Source organism: Osmerus mordax, chromosome 12 (assembly GCF_038355195.1).
Source record: "Osmerus mordax isolate fOsmMor3 chromosome 12, fOsmMor3.pri, whole genome shotgun sequence".
NCBI classification, from domain to species: Eukaryota; Metazoa; Chordata; class Actinopteri; order Osmeriformes; family Osmeridae; genus Osmerus; species Osmerus mordax.
The window spans coordinates 5,194,145-5,216,123 of NC_090061.1; the positions used below are offsets into that span (position 1 = coordinate 5,194,145).

At 45.3% G+C, this 21,979-nt stretch overlaps 2 protein-coding genes across 7 annotated transcripts in view; both read right to left on the reverse strand.

The window, feature by feature from the left end:
- fgfrl1a (fibroblast growth factor receptor like 1a) overlaps positions 1-17,103 on the reverse strand; it is a 30,802-nt gene extending 13,699 nt beyond the window's left edge. Inside the window, exons 1-4 of one of the 3 annotated variants that reach the window (XM_067248216.1) lie at positions 16,999-17,103; positions 16,776-16,844; positions 16,039-16,134; positions 4,975-5,247 (exon numbers count right to left, since the gene is read on the reverse strand). In XM_067248216.1, coding sequence (XP_067104317.1) covers positions 4,975-5,247; positions 16,039-16,102 — 337 coding nt within the window. In that variant the 5' untranslated portion in view covers positions 16,103-16,134; positions 16,776-16,844; positions 16,999-17,103. Of the gene's footprint in view, positions 1-4,974; positions 5,248-16,038; positions 16,135-16,775 lie in introns of all 3 variants that reach the window. The other 2 variants (XM_067248215.1, XM_067248214.1) reach the window with 2 other exon arrangements.
- An 895-nt stretch (positions 17,104-17,998) lies between these two features.
- On the reverse strand, positions 17,999-21,822 carry rnf4 (ring finger protein 4). Of its 4 annotated transcripts, none has more exons than XM_067247665.1 (8): positions 21,729-21,822; positions 20,491-20,607; positions 20,178-20,316; positions 19,740-19,822; positions 19,498-19,510; positions 19,158-19,284; positions 19,020-19,071; positions 17,999-18,844 (listed from the first exon to the last, which is right to left on the reverse strand). In XM_067247665.1, exons 2-8 carry the CDS (start codon positions 20,500-20,502, stop codon positions 18,695-18,697), a joined length of 576 nt encoding a protein of 191 aa, XP_067103766.1. In that variant the 5' UTR covers positions 20,503-20,607; positions 21,729-21,822; the 3' UTR covers positions 17,999-18,694. The 4 variants fall into 4 exon arrangements, with proteins under 4 accessions (XP_067103766.1, XP_067103765.1, XP_067103768.1 ...); XM_067247664.1 differs by having other exon boundaries at positions 19,158-19,308; XM_067247667.1 differs by lacking the exon at positions 19,498-19,510.
- Between the last annotated feature and the right edge of the window lie 157 nt (positions 21,823-21,979).

Here is a 21,979-nt window from a genome sequence, read left to right on the forward strand (position 1 = left end):
GTTTGGATTTCTGTTAGTGTTCCTTTGTTAATATGATCTGGATAAGCTGAGTAACAGATAAGAACTCTATAAAGTTAAAGATTTCTAAAGAAACTGTCTTTAAGCTAATATCAACACTGGCAGGTCTAGCTGCTCTGACATTACCTTGGACAAGTGAAATGAACAGTAGTACAAAATAATTTGGAATTCTCCGAATCCTTTCAAAGGTTACGTGTGTGAATGATCTTGACTTGGCCTGGACTGCTTTAGTTTAACACACACACACACGCATACATACACACAAGGTTCAAACAGAGCATGCAGATTTAGGGAAAAGAGTATTGAAACCATTCCAACTCCTGGGAGAACAGAGCCTTCCAACCTGCGGCTGAAGCATGATGTAGAGATCACCATCATGGGAGCCTCTTCTCTCTGCTTATCTGTCTCTGTCTCTCTTTCCCTTTCACTCATGTTGTCTTCCTCCCCCTCCTTGCTTTACTTTTCTCTATTCTCCCCTTCTCCACTGGGGGGAGGAGAGGACAGGCGGCCCGCCTGAGGAATCCATTAAAGGGAGAATGACAGCTAATCGGCTTACTGGGAGCTCTGGGCCCGGAACCCGCCCTCCACCTGATGAAGAGTTGCGGGGGACCATCAGCCATGTTACAAGCCAAGCCACCCCTTGGGTGAGAGAGAGAGAAAGAGACCGAGTTGAGAGAGTAAGGAGAGAGAGGTAGAGGACCCCACAGGGCGATGACGAGGGACCACTTCATCGGAGGGATGAGACAATGGAGCATTACTAATGAATAAGCCTGCTGGCCCAGCAGGGAACAGCCAGTGCTCTCGCTCACTCACCTAGGTGCCACGCATCTACTTGGAGAAAAGAATCGACCTCAGAGTTCTCGTTAGAAATGGTGAGTCGTGAGTAAACAAGTAGTGAGAAAAAAAAAAAAAAAAAAAGAAAAAGAAAATTCAAAGAACAGATGTGGTGACACAAAAACAAATGCCCCTCTTTAGTTGCTCATCCACCGTGTGAAAAACAACAGTGATGATGGCGTCTTTAAGAGATGGGAGCACAAGTCCATTTCTGTACGTGTGTACGTGTGGGTGGGTTGGGTTCTGTAAACTACAGGCCCGCAAACAAGCTCGCGAATGAAATTCGATTTGATTGATTGCCTTGTCTATGATTAAATGCTCTCTCCCTTCTAGAGTTGCCTGTCTGCTAAATTCCTGAGGTCCAACCAAAACAGAACGGGATTCTGTCTTTTCTTCTCCCTCCTTCCATCACTCTATCTTGTTTCCGTCTGTCTTGGGTGGGGAAACGAGGCAGAACGAACCCACAGGAACAGGCAAGGCGTGAAATGGAGGCCAAGGACCCTTCTGGTGTGTGTGTGTGTGTGTCTGTTCAAGTGGGTGGTTGGTTAACTGGAGAGAGTTGGGGGTGTATGCTGTGGATGGGGGTGCCTCTCTTACTCTCGTTTTGTTCCATTTGTGTTCCCTTCCTCTAAGTAAACCTTATTGGAAACCTGCTGTAATTTTGACAAGAGCCGAAAGGGTGACTGAACGCAGCCCTCTGCTCATGGCCTCTCGCCCACCTTGCTTCTCTGTTTTGAGCTTTGTTTTCCTCTCCTTATCGCCCACTATGGATTCTGCTCTTCTCCTTTTCTCTGTCTCCATATCACTGCATTTTATTGTTCTCTCTCCTTGCCATCTCATGTCTTTGCTTCTAGCTCCGCTTGGACATGTTTCATCCCCATTTTTCTTTGGTCTCTCCCTCATCTCTCCTTCAATCTGTCACCCCCCACCTCCCCCTTGTCTTCTTTCTCTGAATCAGACAGGATATTTCCTGGCACTATTCAAATTATTCATCTTCTAGTAGGATGTTTGTGCAATGGCAGCCTGAAACGTCGCAATATTGGGTCCAAAACCAGACCAAGTTATGCTTTTGACACAGCTGTGGCATTTGGCACTTGCGTCACAGTGTGTAGAAAGAGTAAAAGAAAGCAAGAGAGGAAGAATATGTGAGGATTAAGGAGGATAGGCTGGTCCAGAGTTTGCTTTCAGTTCATTTACCCTCCTGTAAAAACTAACGGTTCTGTGTGTGTGTGCATGTGGTGCGCATGTGTAAGTATGTCTATGGGTGAGTGTTTGTGTGCATGCATATGTGTTGCCTTAGTACTGGCTACTAGGTTTGACTACTGGTATGTGAAAGCCCAGCATGGCTCATGCCCCGGACAAATAGAAACAATGATGGTGGTAAAAAAAAACAACATTAACAGACTAAGCTAGATATACACACCTCCACACCTCACACCCAACAGAGGAAAACAGTGTTTGCCGCCAAAGTTTATAATTTGTTGGGTGTACCCACACCAAAAACTGAACTCTCCAATGGCAAAATGGTTGAAAAAACTTTCAGCCCCAATCTGATGGGACAGAATTCTGTCTCTCATCTTAGCAAACTGAAACAGATGCCTATACAGCAGAATGTAACATCTCACAGTGTATTCTATTTAATTGTACGACATTGTGTTTCATTGCACACTGTTGTACGGTATTTTATTCTAATGTGTCATATCTGACTGTGAATCCAAATTTATTGCCCCTGTTCGGTGATCACTAGCAGATGTTGGCGCCAGTCTGAGCTTCCTATGGTTGAGCAAGCTGTTAAAACTTCTATAAATCATCATGCCAGTTCTATCCAACCAGGTCGTTCCAAACGCGACTCTGTCAAAACGAGCTGCTAGCCTGGTTAGCCGTCCCGAACGATAAAAGAAATACATTTGAATTTGTGTAGATTAAGGAGCTAAGGAGCCCTTCATGGTTTACCACTAACCATCTCCCGTTGTTCATCCGTAACCGTCCACACACACACACACACACACACAGCAATCTTCATTCAAAACAAATGCATGCCCGAGGCAGCCATCAGTAAACTGAGTGTTGCCCAGGGAGGGTCAAGAGGAAAAATAAATCTGTCACCAGGGCTGACTGTGGTGTGCCAGAAGGACTTTCATTCACAACCATGGGCTAATAGGGCAGGACAGGCCATGTGGGCACATACAGTTTGTATGAATACATTTCTTTTTGTCTGTGTGTAGCAGTGAGTGAATGTGTGTTTCAGTGACTCAATCATGACGTGCTGTTATAACCGCTAAGCATGGCAGGGAAAAAGCAAAAGGAATCTTTTAATTTCCCCTTAAAATCTAGTCTTAAGTTTCGTCACATTACATTCTAACTTGCCCAAGTGGCTAAAACGTACAGTCGATCTTTGTCCAATCAAAAACAATAAAGGGAAAAGGGGAAAAGGCTGTGAAAATATTTAGACAAATGAAGTGTGGAGCGTGAATAAGGAGTTGGGCAGTGGGATGGACTGAGGGTGAGACTTAATGAGAAAAAGGTGTCAAATACGCTTAGGATCGTTACGGGCAAATTTAAAACAACAAGCCCAGGTGTGGGCTGGTTTTGGACCCACCCAACCTTCACACAGACGGCCCAGAGGACCACACAGGAGAAGGGGAGGGAAGAACAGGAGAGGAGGGTCTACGCACCCACACACATTTTTTTTCAACTTCCACAGACAAAAATACCGCATAGGGATCGAACTAAGGGTCCAGATATGTGAGTCCTGGGCAGGAGGTGGTTACAGACCCTGACAAAGCTGCCAACATCAACCCCAGAAACAAGCAACCGACACACCTTCTCCCGCCTTCTGTCCAGTGCTGCCCCTCATTCCTGCAACGTAAACAACATGCTGACCCTGGTAGTGGGGTGAGGAGTGAGGAGGGTGGGATGTGTGAGGGGGGGGGTCTGAGGGTGAGGTGGGGGGTTATGGTGGCTAGAGTCTCGGGTTGCAATGGAAGGAACCCAGCCAACAAAGAGATTAGAAAGCAAGAGGAACTTCATAGGGCCTGACTAAATGGCATCTCCAGACCTTGTGTCGGTGCATCAAAAGTTGGGGCTGGCACCAAGTGTGGGCAGGGTGGGGGGGTTGGGAGTAGGGCTGTAGGTAGACCGAGGAAGGAGAGAAGAGGAGTTGTGAATGGGGGAAGGGGGGGGGGGGGCAACAGCTGCCTCTGAGGTCATATAGGCTGGCAGCTGCCTCTCTCTGCACCTCTCCATCTTAAACCCCGAGCCTGAGCCTCAGTCACAGATCCAGTTCTGCAACTAGCCCCCCGGCCTGGCCTAGCTCTAACCCCAGCCCCAGCCCTAACCTTGACCTCACCCACAGTGAGTCTGTGAGGGGTAGTGTTTTGAGTAAGAGATATTCACACACAGACACGCAAACCAGCCCCTGCCAGCTGACCGCAGCCATAACACAAACAGCCCATTCATGAATGAGCCCGCTTTTTGTTCAGCTTTGTTTGGGACTGCATTGGGCTTGATCAGTCCTACATATAAGACCTATCACCCCAGACTGGCTAATCTCCCATAGAACTGTCCTGAGCCAATAGGTGTCTTTGCCAAAAGTTAATAGACCAATGAGAAATCTCTCCTATGGACCATATCTTACACTTACACAGAAAAAAAGTCCTCTCCAATACACACATCCACTTTCCATCTCCCAAAAACCCATAACACACACATCATCATACACAATTACAAGGGCACACACACACTATCTTCTCTCAGGCCATTAGTAAAACACACTGATGGGTTTGTGTCCTTAAACAGGAGAGGTGAAGAACAGCGGGAACGAGCAGGGAGGAAAAGGAGGAGGGTCATCTTGTGACTAGCCCACGGGTGGCTGACCTTCTCCATCCCAGCATCCGTCTCTCCCCCCGGGACACTGAGGCCAGATTAGACCAGACCTCATTAGCGCTGTGTGTGTGTGTATATATGTGTGTGTGTGTGTGTGTGGGGGGGGCATTATGTGTGTGTTATATGCTTTCAACGTTTTGTATCCTGTGTCTGCGTGTGTGTATGAGTGCAGTACACACACACGTGTCTGCTGACGTGGCAGTACCCACAATCCCTGCATGGCGCGTCCTGACTCACCGATCACGACGAGCGTGTAGTTGATGTTGACGCTCCCGAAGCCGTTGGTGGCTTTGCACACGAACGTCCCGGCGTCCTCCGCCTCCACCTCCTTGATGCGCAGCGCGTGCTGCAGCACCCGGAAGCGCGTCCAGCCGCTGTGGATGTTGCGTCCGTCCTTGGTCCACATGATGAGGGGCGGAGGGTCGCTCTGCACGGGGCAGGTCAGCTTCATGGTGCGGCCCAGGCGCACGGACTGCCGGTGGGCCACGTGCTCTGCCACGCGGGGGGGTCCTGGAGGGAGGACAGGAGAGGGTTACCCTCATGGCGATGGGCAAGTATTTGGGTTTGTCCTTTTTAACATGCGGTTGAAACACGCCGTTTATACTGTCGTTGTGTAAAGGGAGGAGGACATACAGCTGACTCACACATTGTTTACCTCGAAAAGAAGCTTTGGGTGAAATATGGGCGGAATACTCGAGACAGGGAGAAAAGTTATGCAAGGGAACGCAAAGGATTTTACGAGGGATTGAGAATGAATGAGTTAGGAGGACAGAAGGATGCAGACAGAAAGAGAGATGGATGGAAGGAGATTCTAAAAAGGGGAGGAGAGCGTGTGGGAGAAGGAGATGATGAACAGATGAAGAGACAGAGGAGATCAGACAGGGCAGAGGTTTTTGGTTTTACGCTCTCTCTCTCTCTCCTCTTAGATCAAGATCCTGGAAGGGACGAGCAACAGTCCTTTATCTCTCTCCACTCATATGTCTCTGTACCAGACTACCTGCCGGCAGGCATGTCTGATACAGGCTTATTTTACAGCATCAGTCCCAACATTACTAAAAGAACTAAGGCCATTACTACTCCGTCAGACAAGTCTTTTAGGTGCAGTGGTGCATGCGAAATGGTACAAAACTCTGTAGTAAAGAAAGTTTAATTGCTCAATATAACTTAATCTCTCTTTCAGTACCTTCTCTCATGTTGTTAGCCTTAGCTTGTTAGCCTGTCCTCTGTTTAGAGCTGCTTCTGTGCTGCTAGGCATGTGGCATCTGTGGTTTGAGTGACTGCTCCGGACCAGCGAGACACACACACTGTCAGATGCTGCCAGCTATAAATTACTAGTGTCACTGTTTATGCCTTCGGGCTGATGGGATCCACAGTCCCCTGTCAGTCGGCCACTTACTGCAGCTTTGTAGACTTGGGGGCCAAGGCTACTGGTTTAAGTCTCTCTCTTACTCACTCCCTCTTCCTTTCTTTCTGTCTGTGTCTCTCTCTCTTTATCTGTATTTCTGTCTCTCACTCCCTCTCTCCTTCTCTGTCTCTCATTCATATATGTTTTTTTTTTACATAGACACAGATCTGTTCAGAGTTGTATCTGTAGCTTATGGCTCTTTTCGGTCTGAGCATATAGCTCGGTTACCCCGGCAGTGTTCACAGGGGAGCAGGAAGTTGACACAATGATAGATGGGAGGTACAGAGTGTGAAAACAGATATTCGTCATGGTAAAGAGCTGACTGGATTCTGATCTCTCTGCTCACTCCCTCTGGCCTCCCCCGACTCCTGTCCTGTGGTATGGCTTTCTCATCAAGGGGAGTGCAGTGGTCGTCAAATCCCACCGGGTTGAACTTTTTTCTTCCCCTCCCTCTCTCTCTCTCTCTCTCTCTCTCTCTCTCTCTTTCTCACACACAGATTGAAATCTCATTCACTCGGTGAAGTTTGAACTCCCGTACTCCCTCTCCCATTTCTCTCTCCTTCTGTTACTCCCTCTCTTTTACCCTCTCCCCCTTGGCTGCCGCCTTGCCCCGACTCTCACTTGCACACTTACGCTCGCCCTCTGCTTAAATCTCTCTCTCTCTTTCCTTTCTTTTCTCGCTCTCCTCCTCCCTCTTCTTCCGTGTTGATTTAGGGCCTACTGGCCATCTCTGTCCAGCTGGGGTCGCTCTGTTAGAATCCCAGACCGGGGACAAAGCCCAAGCCCCTCCCTGTGATCCTACACAACCACAAGTTAAGGACCAGACTAAGCACTCCCTCTCCCATTCATAGACAAGCCAGCTAGCGTGCATGACTCACACCCACACACACACACACACCCCCTCCCCTCGGTTTCTGTCATCCCTCGCTCATGGTTGTGGTGATGAGGAGAACAGACAGCACACCCAGAGATCTTTCCTTACCGTGGCACCTCTCTCTCTCTTTTAACCTCTCTCAGGGGATGAAACTGAACCGACTAAAAATCTTTTCCTCTTTTACACTGTGCACAAGTAAATACATGCTGGCATGGTGATTTGTTTTGTGCACAGTATAAGACTACTTATGTACAGATATGTGTGTACAGTATGTGTTTGTGTTAGTACATGTGTGTCTGTGGAACTAGGAAATACATTAGGGTCTGTTTTTCTCATTTAACCTCACTGTCCTTCCTACTGCTGTTGGTCCAACAGCATCTTCCTCTGCCAACAGATCTGTGTTTCTTAAAGATGCTCCCTACTTCCTTTCTTACCTTCCTCTCCCCCTTCTCCGTCTCCCTTCTCACCACTTATCTACCCCCCCCCCCTCGTCTTCCCTCCTTCCCTCTCTTTCTCAGTCCTTCCTCTGATGCCAGACAGCCTGTAGGTAGCCACAGCATGCATGTCTGGAATGTGTTCTAATGACAGGAAGAAGGAGATGCCAGAATTCCCACAACACCAACACAATGTTGGCTTCCTTCTACGGAACACTCCCTCGCTTTGCAGATTATGTTTGTGATGAAAACGTATCCTATCCTGAGACCGTCAGACCTTATTTTCGCCTCCCTAAGCTAACGCTGCAGCTCTTCTACCCTAACTGTCTTGGGTTGGGGATGAAGAGGGCATACAGAGCACTCGTAAACAGCAGGCAAAAGTACAAGAAAGTTACAATACGTCCAGCAGGGATGTACCTCTGTGGATACCTCACCTGGTGCCACCCTGGCCTGCCCTGAGCTGTAAAACCAACACCCTCAGCCACAGATTTCGACCAAGCCCAGAGAGGCCAACACCCTGGGCCCAGCTCCAGAGACCCAAGGCCCCAAACACCAGTCCTCTCCCCTCTCTCTCCCCCCCCCCCCCCCCCCCCCCCCATCCCCCCCTCTGCCTGTCGGGAACCCCGGGGCCACAGACCAGAGTGATGGGAAGACATTAAGACACTGCTCACCATCTCTTCTTCCACAGGTACACAAAGCTCACTTCCACTCTGTCAATAGGTCAACTGCTCCCAATTGGTGAGGCTTGACAGTTAACACTGAGCCCGGGGCGCGGGGGGTGGATAGTGGCCAGACGTTTACATTAAAGCCCTGTTCAATCAACACAACCATACTCCCTCAAAGTGATTCATGTCTTTATGAACAGGACTCATGTGAGAGGAATGCTTCACACACACACTCCCCCCTTATAACACACTAGGCACAAACCTGCGGCTGCACGCACGCACACACACACACACACTTTTTTCCTTTAACACAGTAATACAGACAAATATTTGCCGATAACAAGCTGATGTTTAGAAATAACGCAAGTAGTAATAGGAGAGATTTCATGCCATGCATGACAGTGTATATTGATGCACGTGCAGGAAGCAGAGAGAAAGAAAACCAGTGTGTGTGTGTGTGTGTGTGTGCGCGTGTGTACTGTGGCACTGTAACCAGCTCTGGGGGGCGTTGGGCCTCAGTGTTCTCTAGCAGCATGGTGTGTTCTCTAGCAGCATGGTGTGTTCTCTAGCAGCATGGTGTGTTCTCTAGCAGCCTGGTGTGTTCTCTAGCAGCATGGTGTGTTCTCTAGCAGCATGGTGTGTTCTCTAGCAGCCTGGTGTGTTCTCTAGCAGCCTGGTGTGTTCTCTAGCAGCCTGGTGTGTTCTCTAGCAGCCTGGTGTGTTCTCTAGCAGCCTGGTGTGTTCTCTAGCAGCATGGTGTGTTCTCTAGCAGCCTGGTGTGTTCTCTAGCAGCCTGGTGTGTTCTCTAGCAGCCTGGTGTGTTCTCTAGCAGCCTGGTGTGTTCTCTAGCAGCCTGGTGTGTTCTCTAGCAGCCTGGTGTGTTCTCTAGCAGCATGGTGTTTTCTCTAGCAGCATGGTGTGTTCTCTAGCAGCATGGTGTGTTCTCTAGCAGCCTGGTGTGTTCTCTAGCAGCCTGGTGTGTTCTCTAGCAGCATGGTGTTTTCTCTAGCAGCATGGTGTGTTCTCTAGCAGCCTGGTGTGTTCTCTAGCAGCCTGGTGTGTTCTCTAGCAGCCTGGTGTGTTCTCTAGCAGCCTGGTGTGTTCTCTAGCAGCCTGGTGTGTTCTCTAGCAGCCTGGTGTGTTCTCTAGCAGCCTGGTGTGTTCTCTAGCAGCCTGGTGTGTTCTCTAGCAGCCTGGTGTGTTCTCTAGCAGCCTGGTGTGTTATCTAGCAGCCTGGTGTGTTCTCTAGCAGCCTGGTGTGTTCTCTAGCAGCCTAGTGTGTTCTCTAGCAGCCTGGTGCCTGGTGTGTTCTCGGAAAGCCGAGGGGTGTTGGGCACTGAGCGGATCATGTTGCCACGCCGACCAGTCAGCAGATTCCACAGCGTCTTTTAAGCACCCCCCACACCCCAACACTGTGTTGAGCGTGTTACAGTGTAGCACGCAAAATGAGCCTTCCTTTCCTCCTGCTGCACTCAACGCCAAAACCTCCTCAACAATATGGTGCACACAGTCACACACACACACACACACACACAGTGTAGGGTTGTGTCTCAGTACCACAGTGCAATATCCATTGCCTCAACACATAATAGCAGTCTGTTAAACCGAGAGGGTGTAGAAGGAAACCTATCCTGACTAATAACCACTTGTTTTGTCAAACCTCCATTCATCCGTTCATCATAACACCTGTCTTTCTGGAGTGAACTGATAAAAAATAAAAAAAGACTAAAAACACATTTTGCAATACAGCCTGGAACAGAAAAAAAAAAAACATTCAAGGAAAAGAGTTTTAAATCCAAAGCCAAGAACCTGATGGAGGTTTTTTTTTTTTATGTAAAGCATTTTCCCAGAGGTTATAAAGTCTTTTAATGGTAGAAAACTTGGGCCGGAATGACAATTATCCAGATGTACTGGCCAGGAGAGAGAAGTGATTAAAACTGCAGCATAAGTAGCCGAGCTAGCTAATTCCCAAGCCTGGGTTGAAAAGAGATGGAAGAAAGGAGGGAGGAAGGGTGGTAGAAAGAGAAGGGCAGCTGGGGCAGAAAAGTGTGCTAAAGGCCACAAGTAGTATTCCAGATCTACTTCTCTGGAGGCTCTAGGCTGTTTCTTAGGAGGGAGCTAAAAACGACCTTCCCCAGAGACCTTCCCACTTTCCAGCTGCAGTAGAAAGAGAAAGAGAAATCGAGAGAGAAACAAAAAGAAAGAGTGACTGAGAGAAAGACAGATACAGACAATGAAACACCTGTTAAATACTACAAACATTTCATCTTCGTGGTGAAACAAATTTCCTTCACTCTGTGTGTCTGGACGGAAACGGGAGCAGCTGAAGGTTCCGGCGTGTGTTTGTGTTGTGATCAAGGTGGTTAATGAGTAACAACGGCTGCCTCCAGTGCCGTGATAGTGTCCGATCCAGACCCCCAGCCATACCTCCCCAAGGGTCTTATCTGAGAGGCAGGGCGCTAGACACACACACATCCTCCCTCCCTCCCATTCCCTGTTTCTTATAGGCCAACACCACAACCACCTGCCCTAGTCATATCCACTAATCAGAGGTCAATATTTGATGTGGAGGAGCCTGCCATTGCTGCCCAGACAGACCAAGCAAACATTCAGCGCCTAGAGGTCTGGGTCACTCAAGCTGACATGAATGAGAGCAATCTGGAATGGCACAAATTACATTGTAGCTGCTCTAGAAGATGCTGTTTAAAATTTCCCTCTAAAACAGCTTGATCCAAAATGTGCAGTGCAAGTTGACCAACAGGCATTTCAGCAGAGTTCCTGGTAAAAGTTTGTTTTCTGGAGGAGGTAAAACCTTTTTATTTTTATTTTTTATTTATGCTGCCCTCTCACCTGTCCACCTGTGGGTTTCTAGTTCACTGGGTAGAGAATCCAGCATTCCTCCTTTCTACCCTTCTCACATAGAAACACACACACATACACACACACTCACACACACACACACACACACACACAAACACACCGCTTGTATGACTTCCCTCCCACATTCCACACCCAGTCTCAGCCATGACTAACTCCATTTGTTCACCTCAGGTCTCTGTCTTTGTCAGATAAGGTCTCATCTAAACCTTCAGTCAACTGAATAGGTCAAACTGGCCCAAACACACATGCACACAAGCCGACACAAATGCTGCACATTCATGCCATCAAACACGATGAGCCGATTTCAGGCTGCAAACCCACCATTGCTAAGTGGAAAGAACACAGGCCGACTCGGAGGGTGACGTGTTTGCAGTTGGGGGAGATACAAGACAAGGACCCGTTGCAGATCGTGCTGCGTTGGGAGGAACAGTTGTGATTGCCCGTCAAGTGTGGAACCAAAAGAAATCCTTTCTGTCTGCTCAGAGATGCCATGGACACCTCTTGTCATGTCATCAAACCAATGTAGGACTTGGAGACATGGATCACTGCAGTGGTAAACAGGTCCTGACACCCAATTGTTGCATCCACATAATACTATTGTCCGTATTGAGGAACTAGCATGCATGGTATGAATGCGCCACATGTGTGTACTGCAGGACCAGGGCCCGCAAAGTCTCCACTGAAGTCCCCCCTCTCCCCCCACCTGGCCCCTTACAGCGGGCAGACAATCCCAGAATATCTGCCCCAATGAATCAGTCATCATGCCACTTGTACCTGTCAGAGAGGGCTAAATCCCTCTGTCCGTGGCTCCCTCTTCTCAGCGGGTCTGTCGTCTGTGTAGGATCACCAATTTCCTACACACACACACACACACACACGCGCGCACACAACAGTCGCTATCCTTTCTGCTAGTCGACTTCTCTTTTGTCGCCACACGTTTCTAGGTCCCTGTCTGTCCCTACATCACACACAAACACATGCATACTCCTATATGGCTAAAGCCTTCATTTTCTGGTCGTTCCAAACCCGCCCCCCCATCTCTCACACTCTGTCCACATTCCTAATGCCGTGTGGATTCCACCGCGACAGCTGCGACCGTGAAGAAATGGTATGCTTCCAACGTATGTTTTACAGAGCATGTGTGTCTGTCTGATTGTTCGTGTCACACTTTTGTTTCGTTTCGTTGTCTGTGCCCCACGGACACTACATGACCACAGGAAAATCCTGTGCACACATAAGATTTACATTTATAAATCTGGCAAAGCTGTCCGTTATCCAGCAGTCAGATGAAAGTAACATACCTCATCAATGTGCACCGGGAGAACAAGGATGTATGTATGGTTTGAAGACCTGAAACACCTGAAAGTACTTTTTTGTCTTTTTTTCCCATCCAGATTGTGTCACTATATCAACCACATTCATTTATCTCTTCAGAGTGCGCCAGCAAATGGTCAAAAGTTCTCCTTTTATGCATGTCAACATGTGGAAAGTTGAGTACATAAGGTTTATGAAAGAATCCCTCTGACTTTTCACGTCTGTCATTCACATTAACATCAAACAGCCCAACTAAGTCATCCAGACACTTTACTACCTCAATAATGACTGTTTAGAGAGGATACGGCCCACCTTTGACCCACAAACCATAGAAAAGCACCTCTGGAGATTGATTGGACCAGGATGTTCATGAAGACTTCTCTACAGGGGCATTGTGTCCTGCTACACACTACTATGGAAAATGTTTACTTTTAGATATTATCATAAAGGGACAAAATAAAATGCATTAACTGTGCTCCCGGGACAGGAAGCCTATTATTATATGCCTGTGAGTGACATCATAGTGGAAATATTAGTCCCAAGGATGAGAGTGAGAATGTCAACATGTCAGTGGTTTAACTGTTCAGAGAGAAGAACAGAGGTCCTAGGAGATAAGAGATTGACTTAAAAACACATCAGTGCCTTGTTGGGTTTCAGACCAGCATTAAGTACACCCCCACACACCCATGCACACACACACACACACACACACTTACGCATGCACACATGCTAATTCTCATACGCACCCGCACCCACACAGCTGTTCCAGAGGCACAGGCCCCAACACAAACTGACACGCCAAATCCAAAAGAAAACAAGAGGAGCTGTCTCCAGTCCGGTGGATCATCTTTCAACATCTCATTTGTAACGTGACCAGGCGAACAGCTGGGGGGAGAGGGATAGAGGGATAGAGGGAGACAGAAGCGGGGTGGGGGAGGCAGATAGCACATATCAAGACAGACAAGTGAAAGAGAAGGGGATAAAGAGAGGGAATGTGGAGTGGAACGGTGAGAAGTGGGAAGAGGCAGGAGATGAGGATGTGTTGTTGTAGGGGGGGGGGGCATGCACACTCCTTGACCCAACCTGGGCCTCTCCTCTGACCTCTGACCCCTGCTCTATAGGACTGACCAAACACAGGTCCCAGCCACCACTACACTATTGTCTTATCAGTGCAACCGGTACCACTGAGTGTTCATGGTTGTGTTTTTAGTGTGTGTGTGTGTGTGTGTGTGTGTTAGTGTGTGAGAGTGTTTTCTATTTGTGAAAAAACATTGCTCTATTTGTGGGTAGAATTGGGTGGGAGAAATTGTCAAATGACAATATGCACACCATCATTTACATGTATTTACAAAACAGAGATAGACACACCTGTAACACACACACATGCAAGGAAAGGGGGCAGAACCCCTAAACTCCCAAAATGGCTAAATAAAGTCATTTTGACATCCATTACATCTTCTGTAGCTAATATTTACTTTGACAAACAGGACCAATAAACTCTTTGGAATCTCCTCTGTTTCCAAATCATCAACCATTATCTACCTTTACTAACAAACTGCCCCCGGCCCAACATAATTACCTCCTGTCCCATTCAGATTCATTACTTGGGAATCTTATTAGTGCTGGGATGCTAACAAGGCTCGGTGTTACTAGGTAGGTGAATCAACACCATTTGACATGTTAATATCCAAATCAGGCCATCAGTATCTTCCACAGTGAAATGCACTATTTTTGCTTTTTTAACAAACAGGTAGATATTGCTTGCCATCTAGAACTTCACCCTAAGTATTTTGGACAGTATTGTTCTTTATACAAGAACGGCAGCTATGTGGACTTAGAGAATGCCAGTAGGTCCCTTTCTTAAGTTTCACACATCTCGCCTCTGACAGAAAGCAAGCAGTAAACAACTAGGATGCGAGGAAAGGGAGGGAGTGACGGAATGAGACATGGTTAGTGTGCTCAGTTCTTCCCTCCTCCTGAGGCTTTTGTCTCCTGGACCGAGAGCACAGAGAGGTTGTTGGATGAGCTACATGATCACTCTGTTGTGTACGTTAAGGCGCTGTTTACAGCGTGCTTCCATGTGAGTGTTTACTGCACAGAGACATGGCCAGATGTCTCAACTCAACTGGGGCTTTGAACATCTGCCTGTCCATGACACACCAGCCATGTGCTACTGGGTGGTCTTTGTTCTGACAAATTCAATAGGGCCTTGCAGTGTTAGAACACACATTTCGCATCCCCCCCCCCTTCTCCACACACACTTTCAACCTCATTCTCTATCAGTCTTTTCCTTATCTTCTCCTCTGTATCCTCCCCCCTGGATCCTTTCAATCTTTCCACCCCTTAACCTCCATCCAACCCTATTCCCTGTTCTCCATCTCTCTATCCAACCATGCATCTACATAGCTGCCTCTAGAGTCTGAAGCTTGTGTTGTTCAGTCTACCATCCACTGAACACACACCCTGGGTTCAGAATGCTTCCGCAACTTGTTGTGTATGTATGGCATCACAGGTTACTGGCGGTATCCATGTATATTATTCCAGAAGTGTGACTAGTATGATTAACCCTTATAAGGACTCTTAACCACGCTTGTCCTGCATGTCACTCCTCCAGCTCAAGTGCTGATATTGTGCAACTACACTGATTTTTGTATTGAATTATCTTTTGTGATTCACTTAGATGCGTAAACGTAATTGGCGCAAGGCCTCTATGTAATTGTTTCGCTTCCAACACTCGTCACTTTACTGAGCTACAAAGCTCAGTTCTAGGCTAATCTTCCAGCTGTCCAGACCAAGGTGATCTGGGGTGGACTATTGCACAAGGCTAAGCTGTCCAGTTCATGTGCCTCTTTGGCAGGCAACTGCCTACATGGGCCGAATCCTGCTGCCGCTCACAGCGGAAAATATTTGTCATCTCACGTGATGTTCATGCATACCCCCGTGCACCAAGGACACACCAGTCAGGAATGGGAATGCTACGAGAAATACCCCCATCACTCCCTAAATGTTTTGGTTTACTACCACCCTACAATTCCCTGCTCTCTCTGTATCCATTACCAGCAGTCTACAATCCTTGAAATGAAAAAAGGTCAAAACATCTATCCATTTGTCAAGAGAGTCTTGATAGCAAAGGTTACCACTGATTTGTTGTCAAGTTGTTATCTTGCGTCTACATTACTCTCCTCTGAATGGCTCCATCTCTGGGTTATGCAAGGGCATAAACTATGTCCTCAGATTATCTGATTACTCAGAAAGCTAATCTAGAGAGCCAGTCTTTGTATCTGTGATACTTGTATGCTTTTCTCTGAACCATCAAATCAAGTCTGCCTCTCTCTATGTGAAACACTGTGGCATTGAACAGCAAACAAATATAATGAGCTAACCTAATTGCGTTGCTCTTTATGTGTTTGTGTTGACATGTAGTCTAACGCCTGTGTAGTGTTTGGCTTGTGAGGGACTGTGAATGGAGCTTTGTTAAGATCCCTCATAGATCTGATCTGGCCAAACAGGGAAAGGATGGGCGCCGTTTGTCTCCCAGCATGCATTGTAGGTCGATGTTGTGTCTGAGCTAGAGTCAACCCATATCGTGGTCCTTGTCGGAACAAAACTTGCTTTCTTTTCCAGTGGTTATGGTGAAATCGCGGCATAGTTTGGGCTAATGTGATACAAAGAGGTGCACATATTTTTCTTAAATGTGTATCAGTTTTCAGAGCATTTGTCTCTACTCACCCCTGGCACAGTTCGTCAATAAGATTATCTCAAAAACCAGCAAGCCAATACATAAGAACCTCATTTTGTTCCAATTATTGACGTCAACGTTGCAACCTGCAAGATAAAATACACATTGGAGACATGTGAGATCACTTGTCAATGGGACGTTTTTCATTTAACAGATAAAATAGAAATGAGATTTTCTTGACATTTTATTTGTGAGCTAGTTTATTTTGTGTTTATTTATTTCTAGTTATGTCAGTCTTTCTGCAGTTTTCAACAAGATTACATCTAAATAATCACGGAAACATCCCGCCAAATTGTATTTTATCATCCACCTGCTCTCTATAGCCTGTTTGTTCTTAGGGGTCATGCCAGACAATAAGTCATCATTAATTATTTGATTACAGTAAAATAGCCTATTACTGCAAAACATACAGTATAATTAAATCTCAGATTTTTTACATTTTATAGTGGCTAAAATATGCAAGTTAAATTATAAGACTGGCATAATATACAACCTTCCAAAGTTGGAACACCTTTAAAGTTGTGCATACAAAACTTTAAAATCTTTGTTAATTGTTTAAAAAGTAAAAAGACGTAGTCTGGTCTAAAAGGCAAGCCTACTAAACATGTTCTGCTGGTGGTTTCCTTTCGCAGTCGTTGTATAATTATCCACATGCAAGACCTACCTATTAAAATCTGATTGAACATCAATTTAGTTCCAATAGCTCCAATATAATTTTGTAACTTACCTGAAACTTCTAGCAGCAATTATTTGTCTTCGATCTGTTTCCCACTGAAGTATTAAACCACATGCTTTTCTGTATTAAAAAAAACCCAGGAATCAACATTGAGTCATTTTTTCACGCAGCCAATGCAAACAAATAGTCCATGAATAGGGAAGTCTGGCCATAACATAAATATCAAACACGAGCGACCATAACTAACTTGTGTATTTTGAATGACAGTCCTCACATTAGTCGCTCGTTGGAGCTCAACACATCAGACCGGGCGTGCGTAAAGATAAAAATGCGAAAGTCCACATTAATAAAAAATCGTCCTTCACTCTACTTTAAAATGTATTATCTATTTAACAAACTCCGCTTGGAATCCTGAAGTAAGTAAATGTATTTGTGCTATGACAGTTTGTCGTCCAGTAACAGACCGCAAGGCAAGAAACAGTTGCGACGACGGTCCGTCCCAGCTCAGAACTTTTGCCCAATCAGAGTCGGCTAGTAGCTAACAAATTTAAAGAATTAACTCTATCGTTTTAGCCGTAGGCCTACCCATTTGGTAACATCGTGGCTCTCCTTCTGGTCTTTAGAGGATGCAAATGGTTCCTTACAGTAATAAGGAAAATATTAAATCATAATAAACTCACAGATTAACATTATTTGTAGATTAGGATATATGCCTACCCTAAATAAATCAAATGTTACTGTTAAGAACATACAGACAAACTAGCCAATGTAGTAAAATCTGCAATGCCGTAAACGATTGGATTATGTCAATTACTAATCCAATCAATATATGGCTTCAATCAGGTTTCATTCACAATTAATTTGATTCACAATTCATAAAGACATGTCGATGATCGCTGTCCGCTAGATTTTCCTCTCTTCAACACATTTCATGCCTTTACCCAAATCAGTAAATACAAATATTGCATTCCTGTTTCCTTTCTATTTTTAACCTGGGAAGGTTTGCTTTTACAGATTTTTTTGTTATTTCTAAAGAGATTCAGATGATCAATAGTAGGATGCAATGCTGCCCCCTTGTGGATATTTGATGAAACACAAACAAGAATACCCCCAGGTTCAAGGAATGACCTACACTCTTAGTAATACGATGATTCAGGAGAAAAGCCTTTTGAGACGAAGTAAACCACAATTTACTTTTTTAGGATAGGATTCTTGTAGGCCTAAACCAGTAAAAAAAAACAAAGATAATTATAACCAACATGTTGCAATTTTACAATGAAAAATGTGACATTTTATTGAAGATGGACGATATCGTAGACGATACATTTGTTTAGATTCACTTATTCAACAATATATATACAATACATACAACATTATTTACAGCAGCAACAATGTTTTCATAACCCAAGCCTCACTGGCATCTAACTCATTTCAGCAGCAATAAGACCCATTTTCCACATAACTTAAACACTTGGTCTAAATGTGGATTTCCTCAAAGTGATGGAAATAAATATGAAAGATTTAGCCCATTATTTCCTAATGATATTATAGCTCAACATTTGAGGTATCTAGCCAAAGGTCACAATTGCCCCTTTACTGGTTGCTTCAGAACTAAAACATGTAATTAAATTAAACATTGGATAACTGTGTGTCTGCATCAGAATGTTTTGCTCATGCTACTTAACATCGCAGAGGTAGACAAAAGCAGTGTAACATCAACCAGATGTGTATGTGTGTGTGTGTGTGTGTGTGTGTGTGTGGGGGGGGGGGGTTGTATGAGGTGAATCTGTAGGCTGGTTTAGGCAATGGTGTTGTACTGAGTCAAGCAATATTTGAAACCTCTTTTTGTCCTTTATGCTAAACCCAGCTCAGATGGAATCTCATGATTGCTCTCGACAACGCAGTATGCAATTGAATGACTAAGTGTAATTTGACACAAGTTTGCTAAATGAAAATATATGGTGTTGTCGTCAGATGTATATGGGGTGATATTGCTTATGGGTCAGTTTCTTTCTACAGGTGGGACAGGTGTGGGATCTGGTCAGTGAATCACGGAGGCACTGGCTACAGAAGAGGTGACCACACTTAGTGGAGACCACCAATCTCCCACTCTCAATGATCTGCAGGGGAGGGTACAATTAGATAGTGTAGACATACAATAAGTGATATTACTCAATATTAGACATTTGTTATTTACAGTCTTTGGCTAGAATGACATATACCAGGCAGTGAAAATGATCGAACATTGCTTCACTTGATCAAACCCCAACTCTCACAAACATGACTAATTCTTACCTCTCCATAAGTGTCCATACATACTGGGCAGCTGACAGTTCCAGGGGTAGACCTAAGAAACACAAGACACCGTCAAGGGGCGTGTCCAGGAGCGGACCCGGTCGCGGCACCTTAAACAGAGGGGATGGTGGTGAGCACCTGGCTCTGCTGCTAGCCTGAAGGGAGGTGAGCACGGCCGCGTTGAGGGCCGCGTTGGTGTCCTCCTCCTCCTCGTCGCTACTGAGCACGTAGCTCTCGCTGTCGACCGCACGACGGCTGTGGGGGCCTGCGGAGAGGGAAAGAACCGGAGCTAAGTAGAGAGAGAGAGAGAGGAGAGAAAACGAGAGATACACAAGAGATATCAGACACAGTAAAGAGGAAGGCCAATAGAGAGAGAGAGAGGGTGGAACGTGTTAAGAGAGAGAGAGATGCCTGATGTTGTGAATAGTGCTTCCACACTCCACCAGAGTGCCACTACTAAACATGTGCATTGACTAACCTTCATCTACTACCTGGTTATCCAATTCCGCAGTAACATGATGGGAAAGAGAACACAAAAATAAACTCAGAAAAATCCAGATTTTTAAACAGATTCTTGTATTCATGTATACAGTCCTGAAAATTGTACATATTTTGTGAACGCAGTACCTAATGTCAAGTTAGCCTGTGGGTCCATGTGCTACATTCAGTGTCACAAAAAGCTTTCTTAGCCCATCTGAGAGTCCCCAGAGGCAGGCTTACCACCACAGAGTCATTGTTGGTCAGGTCCACCACGGCCGCTGGCTCAGAGCCCTCACAGGTAAGGTCGACCACGTCTTCTTCGCCTGCAGACAAGACACCCCTCTCAAACTTCACACTTACCGAGAAAATGTCTCTTATTTGCAAACCTCGTACTCCAAGGTTGGTTTAGACTGGTGAGCTACTGCCATTCCTGCTAATCCTCCTCCTCATCCACCGATAAAAAACGTAAAACCCAGTCCACAATTGATTATTACTCTTCTAAAAAGCCATTAGATCAGATAATTTCCTCCACAAGGTTTCAAGAAGCTAATGATGAAGATCTGAGAAATCTGGGATAGATCTTAGGGATGTAATGACTGGTTATCAATATTTGATAAGCTACAGGCCAATTCAGACTGACATGGACAGGACTAGTAAGTGACTGCTGGTAATACACACTGCTTGCTCTGCTGCTTTCGGCAACATCCATGGTCTCACTCTGGTCTGGAGCTGCAGCTGCTGGCACGCTACCCGTCCGGCTCGTCTTAGCGTTGCTTCTGGAACTAGATGGAGTTGCGTTCCTTCTTTTTCTTTGAATCTACATGAAACCAAAAACAGGGAGTCTGTTGCTGGACAAAGACTCTGAATTTAAACGTAGCCCCAATTAGCCATGGTCTCACGTCAACAAGTGAAACTGAAGGTCTGTGAGCAAGAAAGAGGTGGCAAGAAACACTGATTGTCAAATGTACATTAAGATAATATATAGACTTACTGTACTGCTCATGTTGCAGGGATAAAATCAAATCTTGCAAAGAGTCATGAAGCTCAGAATGACACGCTGAGAGATAAACATCCACTTATTCAATTTGTTTGCAATCTACATAGATCCCTGTGAAGAGAGGAGGAAAGTTCAAATATACACAATAATGACTTATGTAGGCTAGCTAGACTACTTTTGAAATGGCAGTTAAAACCGACATCAAGCTGTACAGTAGCACTTTCTTTCTAGTTAGCTTACTTTAATCTATTTACGCAGTCAATCTGTAATATTGGTGTCAAAAAGGCTAATGACTAGCTAATGTTTTAGTCGAAGTCACTTTACAAAAGGAACTTGTTGGTTACTCTAAACCGAAACCGAACATGTATTGAAAACTGCGTACTACTAATACAGTACTGTCGCCAATAATCTAACATCAAGCTACTAGCTACGGTATTAGTCTAATATGGTGACAATTCTCATTTAGTACCATTGTGGCTGGAGGATATTAGCTAGATCAACTAGCAAGCAATATTTACCATCTACTAATACTGGTATACACGTCAATCTAACACCCAATTAAAACAAGACAATAAACAGAATAAATTCAAATGTAGCTAGACTAGCTCTAGCTAACATTCCACTGGAAACAATAAATGCAATCATCCGTAGAGTTAGCACTTGTAGCTAGCTAATTGGACGAGCCTTTTAATTTAAATTTAGGTAGCCTAACTAGAGATAACAACCGAATTGACGTAACGTAAGCAATGGAGAAGGGTGTCAAATGGTTAGCTAGTTAGTTCGTTGGCTAGTTAGTGACACAAAGAGACTGCCAACGTCGGTTTACTAGAACATAGCTGCCTGGACTTGCTGGTCAAAATGGCTCGTTCGATAACCTGCTAGACTAACTGCTACAACAACAAACAGTAACAAAGCCAAGTCAGTAGGAAAGCTACCAAGTACTAGTGGTACAAGCTAGCTAGCATGCAAGCGAATTTCAGTCATATTATTAGACAAGCTGCTACTGTAGTACTGTAGACAGGTTAGCTAGCCTATGTATTAGCATTACTAGCTAGCTACAGTAGTTAGCTAACAAACAGCATCGACATTTTACCAGAGCAGAGATGGTTTACAGTACATAGCCTTAGCAGGTAGACTAGTTGAATTCCACATAGCCATAAATATATAAAGTTGTGTATATATATATAACTAGTTAGCTTGCTTATAGACAGTTGACAACACAGATCGGCTACCTTTGCTTTCCTTAGCTAAGTCGGCTAGCTAACCAGACAAGTCTTCGTTTCTAGAGAATAGCGCTAGACATTCTCTGGCTCTAGTGAGGTCTTCTTCTGTTGAGCTTATGGCAGATCGCAACCAATCTTTATGAAGTGCCGCCACCTACTGTTTGGGAGTGTGTCTAGCTGGTGGCCAAATCAGAGCGATATAAAAAAAATAACCTTGATTTTCGGGATATATATATTTTTACATTGAAATAAATTCATAT